The 27569-nt window shown below is 43.0% G+C and overlaps 1 protein-coding gene across 1 annotated transcript; it reads right to left on the bottom strand.

The window, feature by feature from the left end:
• Positions 1 to 288: 288 nt before the first annotated feature.
• On the bottom strand, positions 289 to 27340 carry LOC100486806 (G protein-coupled receptor 83). The gene is made up of 4 exons (XM_002939714.5): positions 26781 to 27340; positions 8782 to 8907; positions 5818 to 5951; positions 289 to 1606 (listed from the first exon to the last, which is right to left on the bottom strand). The coding sequence occupies exons 1-4, from the start codon at positions 27165 to 27167 to the stop codon at positions 982 to 984; spliced, it is 1272 nt and encodes a 423-aa protein (XP_002939760.1). The 5' UTR covers positions 27168 to 27340; the 3' UTR covers positions 289 to 981.
• Positions 27341 to 27569: the final 229 nt, after the last annotated feature.

Below are 27569 nucleotides of genomic sequence, written 5' to 3'. Positions count from 1 at the left end.
TGAAACTGACAGGTGTAAGAAGGTATGATCCAATCACAATGGTACCAAGATTCTCATTGATGAAGGTGTTAATCCTTCAAAGTACATGACTGGAAGTGTGAACTGTTGTGAAACTGCCGGGGTAAGGATGTCAACGCGCCATTGTATGTTGGTGACAAGCGGTGTCTCAGGCCCCCTCCTCTGTTCAGTCATTTGAACTGAAGAAGCCACTCGGATGAGTGGTGAAACGTTTTCAAGAAAAACTCAGAAAAGTCCAGTTGTTTTAGACTTAATTCTACTAGATTCTGTTTCAGACAGGTCAGATAGATGAGTTGGTCTGTGTATACACAGTATGGTAACATTAATAAACTACAACCTTGTGTTTAAAAAAGACTGAGCAATGAGCTTATGGCTTATTGGCTGCTTTACTGCATTTGGCAAATTCAAACCTTGTCTGGGTATTTCAAGTGGCAGCACAGTTCCCAAGCAAACAACCAATATCTGTAAATATTCGGAGCATACTGGCAGTTTAACTAGAATGTAGGGAGGGAAGCAGAAACACAGTTGGCTGCTATTCGTCCTCCTATTCCCCTTTGCAAAGTGGTGTGAAATCCATGGCACCCAAGTAATTCCGCCTTAGGAGACATCATGCCTTGAATTCCCTTCTGGCACCTGGCATATATATATATATATTTTTAAAGCTGAAATTAAGTCAGAACTGAACAACAAGCATGGAGTCAGTAACACACAGTAATATGAAATCAGTAGCATAATACTTCAGTTGGTGTAAGCCTGTGTTTTATCTCTGGGTTCTTTTGTCTTGTTGCTCAGAAAGTTAAGTTCTAGGTGCTGGTTCCTTTCCAAGTGCCGTATTTGTGCAGTCCCTATGTTTTACTGAAAACCATTGTTCATTTTGTGACTCTGTGAGGTCTCCTGCCTATGAGACTGGGTGTAGCTCTGATCAGCACAGTCCAGTGAAGTCTAAGGGTCACTCCTTGACCATCAGCCTACAGACACAATGGGCTCTACCGCTGAGATATCGGTCTTCCCAGATTGTATATTTGAAGATGATGGAAGGGTGTGAGAGACGAGAGATCTCTTAAAGCTCCTGTTTTCTGGCCAGGCGACTCGATAGGAAGGGACGCTGGAAGGCAGCATGTGTTCGCTCGGCCCAGTCGGCTTCTTGCACATGTTGAGTAAGGCCTTCAGTTCTGATCTGAAATTATCATTCAGCCAACAGTATATAAAGGGGTTATAACAAGTGCTGCTCATTGCAAACCAGTGAAATGCAAAGTAAAGGGCATTGTTGGTGCGGATGGTTTGACTGGAGAGAAGGACAACGTAACAATTCAAGGGAAACCAGCAGACGGCGAAGAGGACAACGACCAGCATCAGCATCTTGATGGTCTTCTTCTTCTTCCGCCGGAGAGCAAAGTACTGCTCCGTAGTCACGTCCCCTATGGCATTTCGGAGCCACAGCTTTTTGGCTACTGTCGTATACGCCACTGAGATGATCAGCAGAGGCAGGACGTAGAGCAGGATGAACGTCGCTAAATCTAGATATTTCCAGAAGAGGTCAGAAGGTTCTGGGAAATCCGGGAGACACAAGCTTCTGATGTTTTCCTCACTGCAATAATAAAACAAAAGGATTGTATAGCTTAGAGAATGATGTTTTATGTTGAAATACGTGTGTTGCGTATGAATAAAAAACAAATTTTTCTACCACTTTTAACATATCCTAGCCATGATTTCTCTAATAAAGAGTGTAATAAGTATAGAAGAATAGTATATCAGCAGTATAGTATGTCATTAATGGATGCAGTCATCAGCATCTGCAATGTTTATCTCTCCCAGAATGATCTATGAGAGACCAGATGTGGAGACTAAAGGTGCCTATACACCTTCAGATCTGCTCGCTTGCCGATGTCACCAAGCGAGCGGATCTTCTCCCGATATCCCTCACCTACGGGTGGGCGATATCGGGAGAGTCCAGGCTAATTCGATCGTTTGGCCCCAGGCCAAATTATGACGACGGGTATAGGCAAAGTCGGTCCGGGGGCCTCATCAACGAGCTGATGCGGTACCCGATCCGACTAGATTTTTAAACCCGCCCGATCAAGATCTGGCCGATTTCAGGCTAGATATCGGTCGGACAGGCCCGTCGGTAGTGCCCATACATGGGCCGATTAGCTGCCGAATCAGCCTAAGGAACCCATATCGGCAGCTAAAATCGGCCCGTGTATGGGGACCTTAACAGGGGCTGTGTTCACAAAGTCCAGACTTTGGAATTAATTAGTCACCACTTATGAAATGGGTGGGGCTTGGAATGAGCTCTGCCCAGGAAGTGGGAGGACAAGCTGGTGCAGCGCAGAGACCTGAAGAGAGACAGCAAAAAGACTGGGAATTATCACTAAAAGTGGCTGTGGCACTTTGGTAAAAGGAGATTTCCTAAATAATTAGACTCCCAGTGGACCAGTCTGTTCTGGTTTCAGAAGAATATACTTTCATTTGTTTGTGTATGTTGTATAGAATTATAACAAGTGGCTCAGCTCCAAAATGCTTGGAATCTTCCCTAATTGTCTGCTATGGGAATCACTAGAAAGTCCTTGCTTCACCACTTGTGACTTGGGCACAGGAGCTTTCTCATTTCCTAGCCACCCAATGGCCTGACAAGCACCTACACCTGGGTTTTCATGTAACTGGTACAGGGGGCAATGAGGCCAATGTTGGGCAATGTTGTGCTACCATTCAAGTTAATCAAACCTGGTGGCACCAAAGGACCTATAAATACCTTGTGTGCCTTGTCTCTAATACACAAATATAGCAAGGAACGTGAATGTGTGAGTGCAGCTTATACAGGTGTCTCACACTCTTTTTGTATAAAGGCAGAAATAGAATTAAAGCTAATCTACTTTGTTATTTAAATAATAATCTGATTGCGCTAGTGTCGGACGGCCCCCACAGATACGAGGGAAACTCCCAGGTGTCAGTGGGCCCTCCTGCTCACCCAGCATTTTCCTTGTATTCCTGTACCATGGTCATTTCTAAATGAGAATAAAGAAAATAAATAGAAGGAAGAATATATAATAATATGTATGGGGAAGTGATTAAGAGAATAAATAATGCGAGTGAAGAGAGATGGAAAAATAGTTTGGAGACTGGGCTCACAGTCTAAGTTTTTCTGGTGGGCCCCTGGCACCCCAGTCCGACACTGGATTGGGCCATTCATTTCATTTTAATCTTCTAGCATGTAGGTTCGGAAAGGGCTAGTGGGACACTGGGAAAAAACCTAATTGACCCCACCAACCCAGACCTGTTCCCCCCCTGAGAGATTTGTTGCTCCCTGCTGTCCTCCCTCTAGCGATCATGGCAAAGTATGAAGCTGGCAGTGGGTGAGCAGACAGGCGGGGGCCCTTGAGGGGGTGTGGGTGCCGTGGGGTAGTATCCCCAGTGGGTCTCACATACCCTAGTCTGACACTGGTAGAATGGCAAAAGTCAAGGATAAACGAAAATCTGCCCTAAATAAAACCTAAGAAATGTCCTGTGGCCCAGTACCAATCTCTTATTAACTCTTAATGCCAACTCTATTCTGCCCCTGAGACATAGTATGGGCAGTATGGACCCTCTCTATAAAGTGAGCAGCCTGTCAGGTTTAATACACTGAGACAAGAAATACTATAAGTCCCCCCCCCCCCACTCAAACCATAAAAACATGATGAAACCATCAACTTCATTGGTAACAAAGAATCATTTTTTTGCACATCTTTCAGCTTGGAAAATCATTTTAAAATCAAAGTGAAAAATGTAGGCACTTTATAAATAAATAAGAAAAAACTATTAGTAATAATTGAATAAACTGGGAAGTCAACTTGAGTTCATGGGCAGAAAAAAAAATGGCTCACGTTTACTTAAACATGAAGATACATCCCCAGCATATTCCCCTCCGGCTCATCCAACGGGAACTGGGGACTGGATGCTTCCTCCCTGCTATACATTAGGGTAATGTCTTCCTGTCTCCATAGAATTGTACAGTGATTTAATCAATATAATCAGGTTGAAGAAAGACCATCCTCTGAAGAGCATATTAGTAGGACTTGATGGGAGAAGATAGACCTCTGATTATTCCAGAGTCACTGATTATTTAAGCATCCAGGTAAAGTGCTTCACTGCTACGTGATTGGATGCAGGAACGCGGAACATTAGTAGGGTAAGAGGATAAGGCTCTTGGCAGATTGGCAAAGACACGTAAGGGTGAAGCAGCTACTTGTCACGGCTACAAAAATAGACAATTCTGATCATTTACTGATAATTGTCTAAAACAACTGGACTTCTGAGTTCTTTCTTGAAAAAGTTTCACCACTCATCCGAGTGGTTTCTAGTGATGAGCGAATTTTTTTCGCCAGGCATGGATTCGAATTGGCGAATTGTTTTGGGAAACTTCCGTGAAAATTTGCCACAGAAAAATTTGTTGTGCGGAATTTTTTTGTTGCGAGTCAAGTTGGGTGGGGTCGCGTAAATTCACCCGCAGCCGCGACAAAAAGGGCGTGGCCGTGTCAATAAAGGGCAGCGGTTGCGTCAGAAAATGACGCGGCCGCATCAAAAAAGTACGGGTGACAAAAAATAGACACGGGCGACAGAAAATAGACGCAGGCGATGAAAAAGACGTGGGTGACAAAAAAATGCATTTTGCGAATTTTTCAGCATTTTGCAAATTTTATTGACGTTTTGCGAAGTTTATGGCGAAGCGAAACAGGACAGATTCGCTCATCACTAGTGGCTTCTTCAGTTCAAATGACTGGTAGGGAATTCCCTGGCATTTAAACCCTTGAGGGTAGTACAGTCACAGACATCCATACTGCCCACGCAATACAGCTTCTTCATAATGGAGAGGTTCCACTAGTGAAATGTTTCTGAAATGTCATCTTCTTGTTCCAATTCACTCAGGCAGAACACTGACCTATGGGTCAAATTGGGTCCCACTGGGGTTGTTCCTCAGGATCTTATATAACATCGTCAAATGTCCTTCAACAACAGACAATGGTAATAAATGAAGCTGCATACTGAGTGCTAAAAGAATTTCTATTGGATGACTACCTTACTGATAGGCCTGCCCCTCAGAGCCTAGGGTTAAACAAGTGAAAACAAAACCCTATATGTAAGGACTGACACCTCACCTGGAGAAGAGTCAAACTCAAGGTGGATCATCTGGGAAGATAACAGCCATGGGATAAAGCATGTTTACTTTGCACCCAGCATCCTCCTGATGACATTGCTTTATGTCTTTGCCTTGGGCATACCCTGTAAGCGTAAGTTCTCTATCTCAGCCGAGGAAATACAGAAATATAAGCCTGTGTCCGGCCATGAAGCCTCCTATTGGCTGACAGGGCACCGGGTATTGAAACCATAGAGTAAACACAATTTCCTTCCATGTGAATAAGCCTTTAGATCACATAAACACTGCTGGCAGAAGAACAGCCTGACCCGCCTGGCCCATAGGCAATACATATCCCTCACATACAGCTCCGTACCTCGACTACGTTTAATGTTCTGGAAATTGGAAATTCAATTTTTTCTTTCATAAGAGGAAGCAATTTGTACCTCTCGCTCTTCTGCGCAATAAGGGAGTATGCGGCGCTTCAACTCCTGATGAGAAAAACACAATCTTTCTAGAAATTCTATGGAACACCATACTTGGGAACAGTGCTCCCTCGCCCACGTGGTAAAAAATCCACCAGAAATTCACAGCAAATGGGGCGCTTATACAAGCAGAATGTTGCAATGTACGATTGCCCTAACAAGATGGTCTGTGGTGGTCTATACAGTGCCTGCACCAGTTACCTGTATTCAAAAGTGAAGAGCTTCTGGTAGATTGCATGGGGTAAGGAGAAACAGGTCGCCATGATCCAAATGATGGCAATGTAGGCCACTCCTTTAACAGTGGATATTCGCGGCTTCAGAGGATGCATAATAACCTGGAGGGGAACAAGAACAATGGGCAGAAATTATATTACATAATTTTGTATACTGGCAGCCGTATCTCCCGATACGCCTACCTAGGGTCTTCTCCCAATACGCCTACCTAGGGTCTTCTCCCAATACGCCCACCTAGGGTCTTCTCCCGATATGCCCACCTAGGGTCTTCTCCCGATATGCCTACCTAGGGTCTTCTCCCGATACGCCTACCTAGGGTCTTCTCCCGATACGCCTACCTAGGGTCTTCTCCCGATACGCCTACCTAGGGTCTTCTCCCGATATGCCTACCTAGGGTCTTCTCCCGATATGCCTACCTAGGGTCTTCTCCCGATATGCCCACCTAGCGTCTTCTCCCGATATGCCCACCTAGGGTCTTCTCCCGATATGCCCACCTAGGGTCTTCTCCCGATATGCCCACTTAGGGTCTTCTCCCGATACGCCTACCTAGGGTCTTCTCCCGATATGCCCACCTAGGGTCTTCTCCCGATATGCCCACCTAGGGTCTTCTCCCGATATGCCTACCTAGGGTCTTCTCCCGATATGCCCACCTAGGGTCTTCTCCCGATATGCCCACCTAGGGTCTTCTCCCAATATGCCTACCTAGGGTCTTCTCCCGATATGCCTACCTAGGGTCTTCTCCTGATATGCCTACCTAGGGTCTTGGTCTAAAGGACTCAAACCGGCAGCTTAAATCTGCCCGTGTATGGCCGCCTTAAGTTGCCTAGAGTGGGGCATTGTACATACACAATACCTATGCTGGGACAGTTACACAGCAGCAACAGGGGGACAAGACAGGCAAGGTATGGGCATGTTACATGTATACATGATATAACTGTACAGTGTTTATAATGAATGCAAAGCCTATTTATTTTAGACTCATTTACTGGAAAACAGAAGCAATTTCTTCTAATTGGCAGTTCACCCCAGTCACAATCGTGCTTAGTTAGGCGTTCCGCACCATGACCCCTAGTGCCATTAGGGAATGGATTCATTCAGGGCTTCATTTGCATACCCCGCAGTATAATTAAGAATTAGCGTGATGCACAGGGTCACGTGATGCACAGACTCTCTCCCCAGCTATGGATTAGGCAGCTGAGCCAAGGCCACAGTCAAGGTGATTGCGAGCCACTTGGGTGCGTGTGTGCCATTAATCAAACTCTATAAGTGGGGGGGTTTTAAATAGGATTATTTGCTTAAATAGAACTTTTAGCATCCTGGGGAATCGCAGTGAAACACAAAGCTGCCCTTGCTGCATCTACTGCTTGGACTCCCTAAAGACATCTCTTTATGCTTATGATCTGGGGGCTGTGATTGGGCATTAAAGGGGATTTGGAGGAGATCATGCAGTCTTAGAATGCCTTATATTGTATATATATATATATATATAAATTGCCTTATACTGTCCCTGTGCATAATATTAGTTTTATTGTGCAAAGCTAAAGGCTCATAAATCAGCCAGAGAATCACGATGCACGTGGCGAGGATGCTGCCATCATAGCTTGCATTCTGTTAGCTTCATCATGTGTTTTATTAGAGCTCTGAATAGAAGAGATGGCAATCCAAACAATATTTCATCACTGCGGGAAATGATATTTAGATTGGAACAGAGAATGTGCCTAGAAATAACCCACAGGGTGAAAGAGCCAATCAGGCATTGTGTTTTCTGCTGCACATCCCAACCATTCCAAGAACTGGGTCTCTCTATTACTGATACATGGAAAGGCAGATAGCATTTCATGGGGAGAGGGTACCCCAAGAGTAAGGGGTACTGACAGCACAATTGGTGTGGGTACCCTGGTGGAAGTACTGGACTCAAGTGTTTGTGAGAGGGGGAGAGACTAAGTAACCCCCACAGGGAAAGAGGGTCCCCCCGCAGAGCCTGGTAGTTGCCCAGAGACATTGGCACCAAGTTACTACCTGTTTAAGAACCACTAGTAGTAATCTAAACATTGTGTGAAGAGAGTAAGCTGTGCCAAACGGGTGCCATATGCCTCTTCCAATATATACATCAATATATACTGTATATATATATATGTGGTGTCAGTAGCCCTTACCTTTGGGGTACCCTCCCCATTCCCACAGCTATTTCCCTACTGAACTTTGCCCCCCCCTGAACCTCCATGTCCTTCTACCATTCCACTACGCACACCTTCTCCCTATTCCCCTCATGTATATTAATAAATTATTTCCCCCTGCTCATACTGCCCCCTATTTATTTGTACATGATCTACTTCAACTTCACTGTACTATACTGTACATTGTACTATAGTGTATATACTGTATATATTGCACTGCTGCTTCTTACACTTCTGATTAGATGCTAAACCACATTTCGTTACCCTTTATTTATACATGTGTAATGACAATAAAGTTGAATCTAATCTAATCATGGTCCTCTTTGAGTGTTAAGGTCCCCATACACGGGCCGATTCTAGCTGCCGATATGGGTCCCTTAGATCGATTCGCCAGATAATCGGCCCGTGTATGGGCACTACCGACGGGCCTGCCCGACCGATATCTAGCCTGAAATCGGCCAGATCTCGATTGTGCAGGTTAAAAAATCTAGTCGGATCGGGGACCGCATCGGCTCTTTGATGCAGTCCCCGGACCGACTTTGCCTATACCCGTCGTTATAATTCAATTGTTTGGCCCCAGGGCCAAATGATTGAATTTGCCTGGATTCTCTGGATATTGCCCACCCGTAGGTGGGGATATCGGGAAAAGATCCGCTCGCTTGGCGACATCGCCAAGGGAATGGATCTGAAGGTGTATGGGGACCTTAAGGAGTCCCTGTGGGCTAAGATAGAAAGACAGTAAAGTGCTAATTACCTGGTGTCTGTCCACTGCGATGGCTGTGAGAGTTAAGGCAGAGACATGCAGGGAGCAGTACTGGGCAAAGCGGCTCACGTGACACATGCCCTTACCGAACATCCACGTACTGTTCACAAAACGAGCCTGTGGAAAGACCAAATCAAACCATCATTGCCAAATTAAACCACGTGAACCATGAACTTTGTTCCATGACTACAGTAAAGGAAACTATCTTCCCAGTGAACAGTCACAGCATTTAGACCACAAATATCATGCTAATGCCCTTGTGAAGAGAAGGGTGGGAGAGGGTGGGGGAGGTAGAGTAGCCCCGAACTCTGTGGGTGGATTCCCATTGTTACAGGTATGTCCAGTGACCCCTCTAGTGTGTATAAAAAGGAGGGATCTGAGGGATGGGGTATGGGGATGATTGTCTAGAGCAGTGATCCCCAACCAGTGGCTCAGGGGCAACATGTTGCGCACCAACCCCTTGGATGTTGCTCCCAGTGGCCTCAAAGTAGGTGCCATTTTTACATTTCTTTCTTGGAGACAAGTTTTGGAAGCCCAGAGACACAGTTTTACTCCAAGCAGAGCCTCCTGCAGTCCAGCAGTCCCCATGGGGCTACCAAATAGCCAATCACAGCCTTTATTTGGCACCCCCAAAGAACATTTTTTATGCTTGTGTTGCTCAACACTTTTTACATCTAAATGTGTCTAGCGAATAAAAAAGGTTGGGTACCCCTGGTCTAGAGCCTGGGAGAATGTCCCATTGAAGAGTGAAACCTGATTGAGTGGCCATAATGAAGGACAATAATTATAGGAGGTCTAGAAACTACATTAGGAAACTACATCTAGGATCAAAAGACAGTTAGGATTATTTAGTGAGCGTCTGAGGGAGTCTAGGAGGTAAGAGCCTTTGTTGTGTTTCAGCAGTGAAGATTCAAGTGGATAGACCAAGGGTAGAGGTGAATTCTTTGGTAGTCTTCCATGGAAGGTTCTGTGTCAGTACTGTAACCCAAGAATAACTGTATTGCTCATATGGAAAGAAAATACAATAATAACTCAACTCTGTTGCCTGTGTTCCTGTTAATAAATATTTATTGAGCTGATAAGAACCATTGGAGTGTGAGTGAAACTGTAAAACATCCATGATATACTGCAGGGTTCTGCCGGAGAGACCCAATAAGTGTCACATTCTAACAACTAATGGATCAGAGCCTTACTGCTTGTAAAGAAGCATGAATGGAAAAAGATGCGGAAAAAAAATGTGAAATCCTGAATTTTTCGTATTGTCGTGCAAATGGAAGCGTCAAAACCCCCCGAAAACCACCGAGCAAAGAAAGATCTTTGTAAAAAGGACACCTGCCATTGGCTTCTACAGGATCACAACAGGTTTTAGATAGAGTATTCTTTCTTAATATTTGTGGTAGTTTTGTCACAATAAATACTGGAAAAATTGCTTTTTTTCACAGTATTTTTAATTTTTGTGCAAAAATTACAAATCATGTAAAAAAGAAAAATGTTAATGTTAGTAAACTGTCTGTGTTTAGGAATTACAGCAATTCTAAAACAGGTATGGGGCCTCTTATACAGAATGCTCGGGGCCTGGGGTTTTCCAGATAAGAGATCTTTCCGTAATTTAGATCTCCATACCTTAAGTCTACCAAAAATTTCAAACATGAAATAAACCCAATAGGGCTGTTCTGCCCCAATAAGGGGTAATTATATCTTAGTTGGGATCAAGTACAGGTACTGTTTTATTATTACAGAGAAAAGGGAATCATTTAACCATGAAATAAACCCAATAGGGCTGTTCTGCCCCAATAAGGGGTAATTATATCTTAGTTGGGATCAAGTACAGGTACTGTTTTATTATTACAGAGAAAAGGGAATCATTTAACCATGAAATAAACCCAATAGGGCTGTTCTGCCCCCAATAAGGGGTAATTATATCTTAGTTGGGATCAAGTACAGGTACTGTTTTATTATTACAGAGAAAAGGGAATCATTTAACCATTAAATAAACCCAATAGGACTGTTCTGCCCCAATAAGGGGTAATTATATCTTAGTTGGGATCAAGTACAGGTACTGTTTTATTATTACAGAGAAAAGGGAATCATTTAACCATTAAATAAACCCAATAGGGCTGTTCTGCCCCCAATAAGGGGTAATTATATCTTAGTTGGGATCAAGTACAGGTACTGTTTTATTATTACAGAGAAAAGGGAATCATTTAACCATTAAATAAACCCAATAGGGCTGTTCTGCCCCCAATAAGGGGTAATTATATCTTAGTTGGGATCAAGTACAGGTACTGTTTTATTATTACAGAGAAAAGGGAATCATTTAACAATTAAATAAACCCAATAGGGCTGTTCTGCCCCAATAAGGGGTAATTATATCTTAGTTGGGATCAAGTACAGGTACTGTTTTATTATTACAGGGAAAAGGGAAATCCATTTTAAAAATCTGAATTATTCTATTAAAATGTCATTGTACCAGCTTGTATGTTGATGAGAAATGAGCAATAATGATTTTCATGCTATGTATATAAATATATGATACATAAATTAATGTAATTGGAAATGTACTAACGGCCGAAAACTAATCAGGCTTCTCATTAAAGCAAATGCAATGTTGTCTCTTGGTCTCTGCACTGGGTATTGCCTATTGGCAGGCTCTGATGCACGGCTCCCTGCAGAGGCAGAGGGAATGCTGGGATTGCGCACAATCCGATATTCACAATATGACATATCTGCTATGACATGTACAGTAAATAGCCCAGAACCAATTATTGAATTGACTCCTACTAAAGATTACAGTATAAACAGAACATAAATGAGAAGACTTTAATGAAAAGCAATGATTAGGGGAATTATGGGAATACCCACAAATTAACCCTTTGCTATCATAAAAGGCCTTCATCTGTGCACCCACTGGGTCCAAAAGCGCTATGTTAAGCATACGAAAATAAATAAGGAGCATAATATGGGTCCGTTTAAATTCATTTTTAGTATGATGTAGAGAGTCAATTTGCAATTGGTCATAATTTTTAATTATTGGTGGTTTTTAAATGATTTAGCTTTTTGCTCAGTGGCTTTTCATTCTGGAATTTCTGCTGCAATTGGTTGCTAGGGTGCAAATGACCTTAGCAGCCAGGTGGTGGTTGAATGAGAGAATGGAATATCAATAGCGGAGGGCCTGATTAACAATAAGAACTGGCAAACCTGTAACATACTAAATGAACTACTCATTTAATTAGACTATAACGAGTATATAGAGTATAACGAGCCCCTCAATGTCCCTAATTGCTGCCTTTGTCCCAGGCCTATTGATGACGAGTACTACAGGAACTTCATTATTACAGTTTAACGGGGAGGTCGAATCTCATTGGATGCTATTGCCAAGTACTATAAATACATATATATATATAGTGCAACAAATAGCAAATCTGTTTAGTTAGGTGTCAGTAGAACCCTTATTGTAGGTGATTGTGTGTTGGTGTCGCACCCTGCCAGCCAATGTCACAAAAACACAAACCCACAGAGAGAGAAAAACTAAAAATACACCGAGCGATGCATCCAGCCCAGTGTCACCTGTCACAATAGTGTATGAGATGTCACCTCCAGGTCGGCTTCTCCCGGGTGTTGTACAAACACTGTGACATTCAGCAATGAACTTGGAAGCCATATTGCCAAGAATTATATGTACTGTGGGCAGCGGGGGGCACAGAAGTTCCAAGGAACCTGATAAACTTGCAGAAAATGTTTTTAACACGTTAGGGTCAGGGAGGCTTTATAAAAGGGGATAGTTGTGCTTGAGAAGTAAGGCTGGGGTCCTGAGCTGATTGCATAGTCGCCTATTTATTAAGGAATATGGGACCCCCACACTGGATAGCTTGCCCTGCACTGATAATAGACGGAAATAATATAGTACAGATTGCCCCACTGTAGTGTAACAGACAAACTCTGGGGTAGCAGTGGCAAATAAAAGTAAAGGGGATACTATGCATGCAGTGTTTCCTACACCCAGAAGGCATAGAACCTACAGTAGAAGCCACATCAGCTGGAGAACTACAGGAGAATGTCTGTTTACTCCCATAGATGTCCACCTTGAAGGTCATTTAGTGGGAGATTTAGGATGAACACAAGTTATTCCTAGATATTCATGGAACTATGGCTGATACTGCCACTTTCATGTATGTGTAGATCCTTGTTAGGAGGAGGTTCCTGACTTAACTCTGGAAAGCAAATGGGGGTTCTGAAAACCAATGATCTACAGCAGGGGACCCCAACCTTACTTGTGAGCCACAGTCAGATGTAAAAAGACATGGAGAGCAACACAAGCACCATAAAAGTTCATGGAGGAGCCAAATAAGGGTTGTGATTGGCTATTAGGGGCCTCTATGCACCCTATCAGCTTACAGGGGCTTTATTTGGTAGGAAATCTTGTTTTTATTCAACCAAAACTTGCCCCCAAGTCAGGAATTCAAAAATAACTACCTGGTTTGGGGGCACTGAGAGCAACATCCAAGGGGTTGGGGAGCAACATGTTCCCCCCCGAGCCACTGGTTGGGGATCACTGATCTACAGGGTAACCTTTCAAGATCTTTCAAGATCATTTTATTGCCCATTTTTACATGGGGTCCCCTAACCTATTATATATAGACATCAACACATCGCAGCCTCTGGAATAATACTTGTTGGATTGTCATTAGATGCTTATAATTAACCCCCATATGTAATAAATGAGTGCCTAGAAGTGTTTTGACCAGTAAATTATTCCAGCTGATTGGTTGCTATAGGTTATGGGCAAACTTTGTGGGGCTCATTTATAAACAGTAGGCACATTTGCACCGTAAGAGAGAAATTAAAGATTAAGATATAAAAAATCCACAACACATGGCAAGATAAATATGGCAGCAATTCCATATAGAGTATAATTCCCAGAGAACACATAGTAATACAGTGCCAGTCTAATGTTTAATACCCCAGAACGTAAGGCAGGGTAAATACTGTGCCAATTCCATGTATAATACCCCAGAAGACTTTAGTATAAATACAGTGCCAATTCCATGTATAATACCCCAGAACACTTTAGTATAAATACAGTGCCAATTCCATGTATAATACCCCAGAACACTTTAGTATAAATACAGTGCCAATTCCATGTATAATACCCCCGAACACAAGGCAGGATAAATACAGTGCCAATTCCATGTATAATACCCCAGAACCCACAGCAGGATAAATACAGTGCCAATTCCATGTATAATACCCCAGAACACACAGCAGGATAAATACAGTGCCAATTCCATGTATAATACCCCAGAACCCACAGCAGGATAAATACAGTGCCAATTCCATGTATAATACCCCAGAACCCACAGCAGGATAAATACAGTGCCAATTCCATTTATAATACCCCAGAACCCACAGCAGGATAAATACAGTGCCAATCCCATGTATAATACCCCAGAACACAAGGCAGATAAATACAGTGCCAATTCCATGTATAATACCCCAGGACACAAGGCAGATAAATACAGTGCCAATTCCATGTATAATACCCCAGAACATAAGGCAGATAAATACAGGGACAATACCATGTATAATACCCCAGGACACAAGGCAGATAAATACAGTGCCAATTCCATGTATAATACCCCAGAACATAAGGCAGATAAATACAGTGCCAATTCCATGTATAATACCCCAGAACATAAGGCAGATAAATACAGGGACAATACCATGTATAATACCCCAGAACACATGGCAGATAAATACAGTGCCAATTCCATGTATAATACCCCATAACACATGGCAGATAAATACAGTGCCAATTCCATGTATAATACCCCAGAACATAAGGCAGATAAATACAGGGACAATACCATGTATAATACCCCAGAACACATGGCAGATAAATACAGTGCCAATTCCATGTATAATACCCCAGAACATAAGGCAGATAAATACAGTGCCAATTCCATGTATAATACCCCAGAACATAAGGCAGATAAATACAGGGACAATACCATGTATAATACCCCAGAACACATGGCAGATAAATACAGTGCCAATTCCATGTATAATACCCCGGAACATAAGGCAGATAAATACAGTGCCAATTCCATGTATAATACCCCAGAACATAAGGCAGATAAATACAGGGACAATACCATGTATAATACCCCAGAACACATGGCAGATAAATACAGTGCCAATTCCATGTATAATACCCCAGAACATAAGGCAGATAAATACAGTGCCAATTCCATGTATAATACCCCAGAACATAAGGCAGATAAATACAGTGCCAATTCCATGTATAATACCCCAGAACATAAGGCAGATAAATACAGTGCCAATTCCATGTATAATACCCCAGAACATAAGGCAGATAAATACAGGGACAATACCATGTATAATACCCCAGAACACATGGCAGATAAATACAGTGCCAATTCCATGTATAATACCCCAGAACAGAAGGCAGATAAATACAGTGCCAATTCCATGTATAATACCCCAGAACACAAGGCAGATAAATACAGTGCCAATTCTATGTATAATACCCCAGAACACATGGCAGATAAATACAGTGCCAATTCCATGTATAATACCCCAGAACACATGGCAGATAAATACAGTGCGAATTCTATGTATAATACCCCAGAACGCACAGCAGATAAATACAGTTCCAATTCCATGTATAATACCCCAGAACCCACAGCAGATAAATACAGTGCCAATTCCATGTATACCCTATAATACCCTAGAACACACTGCAGGATAAATATAGTGCCAGTTCCAGTTCTGGGGTATTATACATGGAATTGGCACTGTATTTATCTTCTATGTGTTCTGGGGTATTATACATGGAATTGGCACTGTATTTATCCTGCTATGCCTTCTGGGGTATTATACATGGAATTGGCACTGTATTTATCCTGCTGTGGGTTCTGGGGTATTATACATGGAATTGGCACTGTATTTATCCTGCTGTGGGTTCTGGGGTATTATACATGGAATTGCCACTGTATTTATCCTGCTATGCCTTCTGAGGTATTATACATGGAATTGGCACTGTATTTATCCTGCTGTGGGTTCTGGGGTATTATACATGGAATTGGCACTGTATTTATCCTGCTGTGGGTTCTGGGGTATTATACATGGAATTGGCACTGTATTTATCTGCCATGTGTTCTGAGATATTATACATGGAATTGGCACTGTATTTATCCTGCTATGCCTTCTGGGGTATTATACATGGAATTGGCACTGTATTTATCCTGCTGTGGGTTCTGGGGTATTATACATGGAATTGGCACTGTATTTATCCTGCTGTGGGTTCTGGGGTATTATACATGGAACTGGCACTGTATTTATCTGCCATGTGTTCTGAAATATTATACATGGAATTGGCACTGTATTTATCCTGCTATGCCTTCTGGGGTATTATACATGGAATTGGCACTGTATTTATCCTGCTGTGGGTTCTGGGGTATTATACATGGAATTGGCACTGTATTTATCCTGCTGTGGGTTCTGGGGTATTATACATGGAATTGGCACTGTATTTATCCTGCTGTGGGTTCTGGGGTATTATACATGGAATTGGCACTGTATTTATCCTGCTGTGGGTTCTGGGGTATTATACATGGAATTGGCACTGTATTTATCCTGCTGTGGGTTCTGGGGTATTATACATGGAATTGGCACTGTATTTATCCTGCTGTGGGTTCTGGGGTATTATACATGGAATTGGCACTGTATTTATCCTGCTGTGGGTTCTGGGGTATTATACATGTAACTGACTGACCTGCTGTGAGTTCTGGGGTTATTATAAATACAAATTACCATTGCATTCATTTATATTTTTCTGAGGATTTATCTGTAGATTGGGGAGTGGTTTACTGTGGGTGTGTCTCCCAAAGTGGGCGTGGTCTAAACATTTGCCGCCACTTCTTAGCTTGTCCTCGGCTTTCACTCTAAAAATCTGGACTTGCATCCAAGAAATTGGATGCAAATGCCGTTATGAAGACATGCAACCTCCACTATAAAAATGCTAGGGGCTAATTGCACACAATTTGTGTCAAAACGCAAGCTCAATGGCATCCATTTGATAAATCAGGCGCAGACACAACTTGGAGCACAATGACAATAACACAAGTATTATAAGGAAATACACTGTCAGTTTGTATCCGACATTGCACTCTGCAGCATCTCTCTCTCTACAGGTCACAGAATCAAAGCAGATTCTAAGAGCAGGGTTCTGCTAATGTACGAGCATAAGAATTCTTCTATTCAGTTGGTCAGTTTTAAAAAAAACAAAAAACACAGGGATTCCAGGGACTGAGATTCCCAACCAGTGCTTGTCACTATTAGGGACAGTTGGTGACTATGGTAGCAGCAGAGCAATGAGGTGATCGTGTATACGTAGAGCTCCGTTTCACATGCAATTCAGCATTTTCTTTACCCAGAACACCACCTTTCCAGCTTTGCACCCCCGAGGAATTTTAACCTTTTTTTTAAAATACAATCTGTCAATTAATAATCCTAATCATACAGTATATGGCTTGTGTATTCCCTCACAGGTGTATGATTAACAGCCTGCAAATAGGCTTTGGGGGTTGAACACCTGGCCCAATTAAATTAGCAATGAATTTATAAAGAGAAAAAAAAACTGGTGTAATTAATTAGTAACTGATTTAACTCTCCAGCCCCTACTGCAGCCCTGAGATGTCTCAGCCTCTTCCCCTTCCCTTCCTCTAGGCCAGTGATCCCCAACCAGTGGCTCAGGGCAACATGTTGCTCCCCAACCCCTTGGGTGTTGCTCCCAGTGCCCCCAAACCAGGGAGTTATTTTTGAATTCCTGGCTTGGAGGTGTAGCCCCTGTTTGACTGTGAAAACAGGCAACACCAGCTAGATAGGCTTTAGAGCATGGAGTACATAGGACTATAACATTCAAGATGGGTTTCGCTATGTGAAAATATCTAGGGGATGTAGTGCGACTACAACTCACTTAGGCTGTGTGCAAAGTAACTGAAGGAATGGACACCAGAAGGTTCTTTTGCGGTAAAACAGAACTTAATTATTTGCCCAAGATAAATGATCCACAGCATTATGCAATACTCACTCAGAGGATTAAGCAGATAAAGGCACAGAAGGTAAAAGGGCATGGTGTCCACGGTTTTATCCCACCCCAGCAGAGTGTGGGCAGGGTAAAGACAGCCAAACAGCACGGCACCACTGTGGGGAGTAATCAGGATCTTGTATCCTTAGGATGTGTACCTTAGTGCTCAGGGATCCCACACAGCCAACTATAGATCAGGGATAGGAACTAACCTGAATACTGCGTCTTAACTGCGGTCCTACACTAAGGCAACAATGCCTGTAGAGGAGAATACTCCCAGCTAGTCTCTCCTGGTTGGAGCCAGAAACTGCTCTTTCCTGAAGAGACAGTTGAGACAGATATTCTACTGTTCTTGCTAATCCTTGTTCACAGGGTCCCTGTCCCTGACTTCACTAGAGTTAGATGCAGCCTCTAGGGTATAATGGCTTACTGGGGCCCTGTTGATCCCAGGCTCAGAGGAACTTCCACCCAAGTCACCAGATGCAGCCAAAGAGGAGGATCCACCCCTTTGCTAAACACTATATTAGAGTGCAAAGGAGAGGTCAACCTATAAACCAATAAGGCATACAACTCAAATGGCAAACTAGCTACATGGGTCTTCGCCCAGTAACAAGGAGAAAGAGGAAATGGTAGGGTTTAAAGCCATAGGGGCATATTAACCCTATGGATCCCTACAGAGGCATAAACCCCAGTGTAAAGCCAAACAGAGCTGCCAGTCCACATATGGGCTATCAAATAGCCAATCACAGCCCTTATTTGGCACCACCAGGACCTTTTTCCATTTGAATATGGCTCACAGGTATAAAAGGTTGGGGACCCCAGGTCTATATCATAGTGACTCTCAGAAATCAATACAGATGGGGTTGTTGCTACTGCTGTATTGGTCTCCTCGCGCACAACCTGAATGATCTCAAGGGAAGGAATCATTCTCTTTCAACCCCGTGTCATCGCTTTGCCTTGTTGGCCTTGATGTGCTCCGTAAGATTTGCTAAATATATTACAGACTTTATAAGCTATTGATTGGATTAACCAGCTCATTACATGGACGTCACAGCGGATTTGGCCCATGTCACTCAGTACAACATTAAAGCTGTGTGCATTGGTTTGTGCCTGGGGTCACCATGAAGCCTAATATATCAATCTTTTAGCTTTTACAGAGGGACAAGATCATGTCCCCCCTAATGTCCTCATTTCATACACATCATTAGGTTCTATCTTAAGTCTGACATCTGGGGAGGTCTATAATGTCACCTATTTCTGAGAGCAATGACTGCTTTGTGCTGTTTGGAACCAAGCAATGGCACCAATGAGCGCCTAAGGGCTCGGAAATATTCTAGTTAGCAGGAGTCTTCCCAATATCAAGTAATTGCCGATTACTTTTCAACACTGTATCATAGACAGAAATGAGAGTCAGTTCAAGTCAATTCATTTGAGATATTTAGGAGGAAACAAAATTGATGATCACTGTGCACAGTGTGTGTTGTAATTGTGTTGGGAGGAACAGCAAATTGTTGGCCTATCTGACTTCAGTAAAGACACCCCCTCTACTGGGCTGGAAGCTCAAAGACCAATGGTAGGGTGGGGTCACATTATTGCTAAATACTGACCCTGCTCTAAACTGCAAAAGACACCACAAATCAAACCACCGTCTCCCTATTGCTAGACCCCACTCTATGGAGCTAGACCTGACGCTACATCTCCGTGCTACAGTACCTCAATGGCATCTCCCCATGGTTTGTTCTTGTTATTGCGGGAGCTGCACTTGAGCTGATTCACTAATCCATGCCCTTATCCTTTCCTGCTTAGATTACTGCAATCTCCTGTTAACCGGCCTCCCAGACTCCCACCTCTCTCCCCTGCAATCAATTTTAAACTCTGCTGCCAGGATCCTCCTGCTCTCTCCGAAGAGGGAACCTGTTCAGCCTCAATTAAGCTCTCTTGCATGGCTGCCTGTTAAGCAAAGGATAGCTTACAAAATCCTTCTGCTGACATTCACAGCCCTTCCCTCCTGTGTTCCTCACTACATTACTTCACTGGTCTCCCTACATGTTCCTGGTCGTCTCCTCCGCTCCTCTCAGAGCCTCCGTCTGTTTACACCATCCACACCCACTGCGCTCTCTTGTCTTAACCCTTTCTATCTCGCTGCCCCTTACCTCTGGAACTCTATCCCTGAATCCCTCCGTAGGGAAAACTCACCCACTCTCTTTAAGCAAAAACTCTGTTACCTTCTGGAGCATTAAAACAAATGCCCATACCTGGTGCACTCTTACCTTCCAGTTTGTGCCTGTATGTTACCCAACCACTTAGATTGTAAGCTCTACGGGGCAGGGACCTCCTTCCTACTGTGTCTCATACCACATGGCACTTATATATATATATATTGTATTTATTTATTATAACACTTGTCCTCCCTGTGTGTAATTTTGTATTCTGTAAGACTGTACATCGCTGCGTACCCTTGTGGCGCTTTATAAATATAAGTATTATAATATACATACATACATGAGGCTAGAAAGCAGCCAGTTAAATCAAATTCACAATTTTTTGCTAAAAATACAATGTGGTAGATGCATTTGCCAAGAATATATGGGTCAGGAGTCAAAGGTTTTTGAAAGAAGTCATGATTCAGAGGTCCCATAGTAGAAATTTTCAGAAGGAACCTTATATTTTTTTCCCTACAGATTTGAGGGGAATGCCTGATCTAGTTCAGATATGGGACCTCTCTATACTGGCTTTGAGCACATTTATGGGGACAGTAATTCTATTTCCACCTCTTTCTCACTAACTACTAATAGAGAGCAGGGCAGGTAGAGGGAGCTCTAACAGGTAGGCACCTTGAAGTGGGCAGTATCCGGGAAAGATCCTCACGTTTGGCAACCTCGCCATACAAGCAGATCCTTCGGTGCATGGCCACCTCTAGTCCGTACTGTTGAATCCCTACTCTATGGGTGGTGCACCCAGGAATCTAAGGCTTCTAATTCTACCTGGCTCGCTAGCTAACCCAATCCTATCACTCACACCTGGAGTGAGCTATAACAGAACTATCCTGACTCAAGCTTCTCTTGCTGGGCCCACCTCTGCCCAGGCCCTATCCTGCACCTTCCAGAAGAATTGAATTGAAAGAAAGAGGCCAAGCAAATCTCTGTGTCCCCTTTACAATAGAATAGTGACATCTACTGGCCAGTTATTGAACTTCAGGGAAAGAACCCAGGATAAGGAAACAGCTTCCCCTCCCAACTGTAAATTAGGGCTCACTTAGCTGGCCAAAACCTTTGGGGACTGCCTAAAATAAGGGTAACTAAACCTTCAGTCCCCTATACCTGGAAGCAGGTGCAACTTTTTCATAGATATATATTACAATGCTGTTTATTTTAGTATATGGTAAATTTGCAAATTAGACTTTAGATCCCCTCTAAACATATGGGAGGGAACTGCCATTCTGCATAGTCATTCATACATACATTTGCCAAACAGAACCCTAATAGATTGTATAGTTTATGGGAAATAAGGGGTAATTATATCTTAGTTGGGATCAAGTACAGGTACTGTTTTATTATTACAGAGAAAAGGGAATCATTTAACCATTAAATAAACCCAATAGGGCTGTTCTGCCCCCAATAAGGGGTAATTATATCTTAGTTGGGATCAAGTACAGGTACTGTTTTATTATTACAGAGAAAAGGGAATAATTTAACCATTAAATAAACCCAATAGGGCTGTTCTGCCCCCAATAAGGGGTAATTATATCTTAGTTGGGATCAAGTACAGGTACTGTTTTATTATTACAGAGAAAAGGGAATCATTTAACCATTAAATAAACCCAATAGGGCTGTTCTGCCCCCAATAAGGAGTAATTATATCTTAGTTGGGATCAAGTACAGGTACTGTTTTATTATTACAGAGAAAAGGGAATAATTTAACCATTAAATAAACCCAATAGGGCTGTTCTGCCCCAATAAGGGGTAATTATATCTTAGTTGGGATCAAGTACAGGTACTGTTTTATTATTACAGAGAAAAGGGAATCATTTAACCATTAAATAAACCCAATAGGGCTGTTCTGCCCCCAATAAGGGGTAATTATATCTTAGTTGGGATCAAGTACAGGTACTGTTTTATTATTACAGAGAAAAGGGAATCATTTAACCATTAAATAAACCCAATAGGGCTGTTCTGCCCCCAATAAGGGGTAATTATATCTTAGTTGGGATCAAGTACAGGTACTGTTTTATTATTACAGTGGTAAGGTAACTGAGTGTAGTCATGGCGGATTGGGTGTAGTTTAAATTGTAGTATTTGTAAATGTAGATTCAATGTTTCGGGGTGCTACACACCTCCCTTAATTAGGATGTTTGATTGATGTGTTTGATGTGATGTGATTCACTTATTTTTGGAATCCATGTGAGGTTTGTTTAAACTACATTCCTCCCTTATTTCTTTCTTTTTTTTTTATATACTTGTTTGATTGATGTGGCCACATGTGAGGGAGTGGCCCCGCCAGAAGGAAAAGCTGCCCTATATATACAGGATGTGGGGAGGGGGCGGGACCATGGGATCTGCTTCTGCTATTGTTTTAGAGAAATGCTCCCTCCCCGGATGCTCCCCTACCTTAGAGAGATCAGTTGGGGAGTGGGGGACACTAGCGGGGGAGTGAGGAGTGGGGGTGGGGGAGGTAAGAATTGTTATTGTGGATTAAATTGTCCCATTTTTCAATTTTGAGATGTTGGGAGGTAGACATGCTTGCTATATATATATTAATATGTGCAGCCTCAAATGCAGGGAGATTTTGTTTTCAGATGACATTTGAGATAGTGCTATATATAAAGGCAATAAGCACAGCCATATACTAAGGGCAGATTTATCCTTTACTTGTGAAACTAGAGTTCATCATGGTAAAACTCCACCACTATCTATTAGGGACGCAACGCATCCAGTATTTCCTGATTGGGCCGAACCCCGAACCCTTTGTAAAAGATTCAGCCGAATACCAAACTGAAGCGCTGTGTGCTACAAAATATTTATCCGTGTTTATGTGACAAAAAGTCACGTGATTTTAATGATTCGGTTCTGCTGAAAAAGGCTGAATGTCAAGAACTGAATCTTGGATTTGGTGCATCCCTACTATCTATTATTATTAACATTTATTTATAAAGCGCCAACATATCCCGCAGCGCTGTACAATAAGTGGGTTTCATACATTGGGCATACAGAGTAACATATAAAGCAATCAGTAACCGATACAGGAGGGGAAGGGAGCCCTGCCCAAAAGAGCTTACACTCTACAAGGAATTACTGCATTTCATACATTGGGCATACAGAGTAACATATAAAGCAATCAGTAACCGATACAGGAGGGGAAGGGAGCCCTGCCCAAAAGAGCTTACACTCTACAAGGAATTACTGCATTTCATACATTGGGCATACAGAGTAACATATAAAGCAATCAGTAACCGATACAGGAGGGGAAGGGAGCCCTGCCCAAAAGAGCTTACACTCTACAAGGAATTACTGCATTTCATACATTGGGCATACAGAGTAACATATAAAGCAATCAGTAACCGATACAGGAGGGGAAGAGAGCCCTGCCCAAAAGAGCTTACACTCTACAAGGAATTACTGCATTTCATACATTGGGTATACAGAGTAACATATAAAGCAATCAGTAACCGATACAGGAGGGGAAGGGAGCCCTGCCCAAAAGAGCTTACACTCTACAAGGAATTACTGCATTTCATACATTGGACATACAGAGTAACATATAAAGCAATCAGTAACCGATACAGGAGGGGAAGGGAGCCCTGCCCAAAAGAGCTTACAATCTACAAATATCTATTCGTTTTGATGGGACTTTTACAAGCATATTTGTCAATGGGAGAAAGTTAGAGTTCACCATATGATAAATATGCCCTTAAAAATCCCATAGAAATGAGCAGAGAGTGAAGGAGTTTTCCTTAAATTTCACACCTTGATAGATCTGCTCTTTTATGTCAAGCTAAAGCCGAGATATATTACTATTCAGAGCTTCATTGCTGCATGAAACATCACACTCAGAGCTCGCGGGGATCAATGCCGGGTAACGACCCAAGCAAGTGTCGGACTTCAGACGCGAGATTGAACTTTTTTTATGTGCATTTAATTAAATGAAACCAAGAGCTCGTTAGACTTATCCTCCAGACTGGGGAGGGAGACGCCTTACAGTACAGCCCCTGCCAACGTCAATCAACTCTTTTACAATCCTCGCACGTAGACTTAGCAGCTTTAGGGTGAAACAATACCGGAGCTGCTGTCTCTCTTATATAAATTCTCCTTCTTTCTGTCATTGGCATCACTTGTTAGTTTTACTGGCTGAACATGGGAAATACCAACCAGGTGGCAACCCCGCTGCCATAACCAGTAGTAAAAACAGCTTTAATGAGTATGTAAAATACTAGCCACGAACAAATCTCATGTGTCTCGGGCGACTAATCTCCCCCAAATGCCATCCCACCGGCGAAAATGTAAATCGCCGGTGGGATGGCATACGTGGCGGTTCGATTTCAGTGAAATTGCGCAATCCGGGGAGATTAGTCGCGAACAGGGAGTTTTATCGCGTGCAACTAATCTCCCCGTGTGCCAGAGCCCTAAGGGTGAAGACACACAGAGCTACTAGTAGCAGATACTTGTCACGGCTACTAAACTCCAATATATTCCCTGCCATGGACAATACTGAGAATTGCCTCTGCTAAAACACACGCAGGGACAATTATCAGTAAATGATCAGCATTGTCTATTTTAGTAGCCGTGACAAGTAGCTGCTACTAGTAGCTCCATGTGTCTTCACCCTTAGGGCTCTGGCACACGGGGAGATTAGCCGCCCGCGACAAATCTCCCTGTTCGCGGGCAACTAATCTCCCCGAGTTGCCTTCACCTGCCATCCCACTGGCAACAATGTAAGTCACCGGTGGGATGGCACACGCGGTGGCGCGATATCGAGCAAATCGGCGAAAAAGCCTTGCGAGTCTTTTTCGGCGATTTCCCGAAATCGCGCCGCCGCGTGTGCCATCCCACCGGTGACTTACATTGTTGCCAGTGGGATGGCAGGTGAAGGCAACTCGGGGAGATTAGTCGCCTGCGAACAGGGAGTTTTGTCGCGGGCGACTAATCTCCCCGTGTGCCAGAGCCCTAAAGAACCAGGCAGAAGAAAAGATGAGATTAGGAAGATAATACATAGAACAAAAGATAGATACAAATGTATGGGATCCATTATCTTTGTTTTTCTCTGTAATAATCCCTATTAAGATAGAATTACCCCTTACTGGAGGCAAACATTCCAACTGGGTTTAATTCATGTTTAAATGTATTTTAGTAAACTTAAGGTATGGAGATCCGAATTATGTAAAAACCCCTTATCCTGAAAAACTAAGGTACCAAAAAATTCTGGGAAACAGACCCAATACCTGTGTAAAGATTAGGGATGCACCGAATCCAGGATTTGGTTCGGTATTTGGCCAGGATTCGGCCGAATCCCTTAACATGGATTCACCCGAACCTGGAAAACTGGGTTCGGTGCATCCCTAGTAAAGATAGAAAGATTTTCTATGTCTCAATGCCAACTAAGTTCCATTTTTCTCTAGCACCACAAGTCTGAGATGTGGGCAGCGTATCATAAAGAACACACACTGCACCCATTACACACCTTCTCCCAGACTTTACTTTGAAGCTTTTTGGGGAAAGGGATGGCACCCAATCAGAAGTACAATCAGAGCAACCAAAGAGAAGAGTGAAACAGAAGATAGGAGGAGGTAAGAATGGGAAAGTAGAGCTAATTAAATGTATGAATGGAAGAAATAGGGGTAGAGAAGAGGAGGGCAGAGACTGGAACAGGTACAAGTGCACGAGCAATCCCTCTTCTAGCAGCGATCGGAGCATCTGTGCCATTGGGTCGGCTCTTTCACTCCTCTATCACTCACAGTGTTAAATTCCATAGTTAATCCACTACTCACTCTGGAGACAGGTTATCCATCGTATTATCCTAGAACGTTCCACATTCACATGCCCCTATTAGCCCCCATTCTGCAATTCAAGTTCAATTTCAAGCTCACACTTTGCTCCATATTCTGCATTATGATACATACAATATGTAAGGTTGCACCACTTGGCTTAGTAGGAATATCACCCCTTATAGCCAGTTCTCTGCTTCTGGCAGTCACCTAAACACTGCAGGATTCTTAAAGCTAATAATAGCAAGTTGGTTCTCTCATATTAGCAGTGATCCAATAGAACTGAGAGCCACCATGCTAGCACCATTATATATAGGAACAGAATATTCGGTATAGCAATGTAATGCAATGGGTATAGCAATGCAACACATCAAACAGATGGCCAGTAATGGTGCACACAGTACTATTTGGTACATCAAGAGGGTATTTTAGGGGCTGCTGATAGTTGAAGGCACTCATGGTATTTATACTTAATAGCATCTGATACTGATACTGAAGTCAAGAACCTGCAGTAAAGAAGCACTCTAAGCACTCATGATGGGATGATAGATGGTTCCCTGTGGTCTCAAGAAGGTTATTATATTTAGACTCGCTTGTGGATGGAGTTCTAGACTGATGAGGTTGCCCCGGGCAGTGGAGGAAGTCTTGGGTTCCTAAAACTTTGACCAGGGTGGTACAACCTCCAGACCTCCATCTGTTGAACTGCAAACTCTAGAATATGGACACTTGTAGCTCAACAACAGCCGGAGCTGTATAAGTAGACGCTCTAACCAGAAATACAAAATACAGCTAGAATGTATCACACAATGTAATAATAACTAATTCTGCAAATTAAGTGGCTAAACCCCTAACCACTTTCTTTCCAGTCCTTCTACAAGGCAGTTTGCCCCTCTGGGTCCTTACCAATGTGAAAGGCGTGTTGAGCAGAGTGATGAGTATGTCGGCCACGGCCAGGTTGACTATAAATAAGCTGGTTGCCGAATGCATTCGTTTGTTTTTGATGACCACGTGACAGACCAGGACATTCCCAAAAAGTGAGAAAACTATGATAAAAGAGTACGCCACAATCAGCAGGGCTTTCACCATGGGATTTTGAGACTCTGCCCCATACCTCTTCTTTCCCACAAAGCTCTGCCAGTCTGCCAGGCTGTAGTTATTCCAGGAGAAGAAACCAGTTATGTTGGGGATTTGGAAGGAGCCCTTCAGACTGGCATTGGAATGCAAACTTTCTGATCTTTTCAGTCCGCTGCTCAGACAAAGCAAAAAGAGCCACATGAGTTGAGGGACCATTGCTACAGAGCCTTTATGGGCAAAGCTGTGGTTGGTGTATTCCCAGGGAGAGAGGAAGGAGGCATTGCATGCCCCAGCATTAATCTTCTTGTCTGCGAGGCTTACAGCTTGGAACTTTATCACACAGGGAGCCTTGAGAGCTCTGCCATGAACAGAGTCTGTCTCCCTCTCTGAATCCGTATGATTCCCCGGCAGCACGTTTATATTGCATGTACATATGCCACACCGGCTGCTGGAGAGAATCCCTTCTCATTGGGCTGGAGCTCATTTCCAAGTCTGACGCGCTGAATACTCCCTCTTTATCTTCCCTCCTGTGCTTTCTCATAGCAAATACAATAAAGCCTGCAATGAGCAGGGTGTGAGGCAGAGAGGCAGCAGCATCCCGGCACTCTCCAGCCAGAG

This window comes from Xenopus tropicalis, chromosome 2 (assembly GCF_000004195.4).
Source record: "Xenopus tropicalis strain Nigerian chromosome 2, UCB_Xtro_10.0, whole genome shotgun sequence".
NCBI lineage: Eukaryota > Metazoa > Chordata > Amphibia > Anura > Pipidae > Xenopus > Xenopus tropicalis.
Note: the sequence above shows the minus strand (reverse complement) of the source record. Positions and strands in the feature narration are given on the sequence as shown.

Coding starts and splice junctions, on each gene's coding strand:
- LOC100486806 (XM_002939714.5), bottom strand. CDS start 27,167: ATGGTCCCTCAACTCATGTGGCTCTTTTTGCTTTGTCTGAGCAGCGGA. Junction 8,908..26,780: donor TCAACACGCCTTTCACATTG/GTAAGGACCCAG, acceptor GTCTTTCCACAG/GCTCGTTTTGTGAACAGTAC. Junction 5,952..8,781: donor TCGCAGTGGACAGACACCAG/GTAATTAGCACT, acceptor GTTCCCCTCCAG/GTTATTATGCATCCTCTGAA.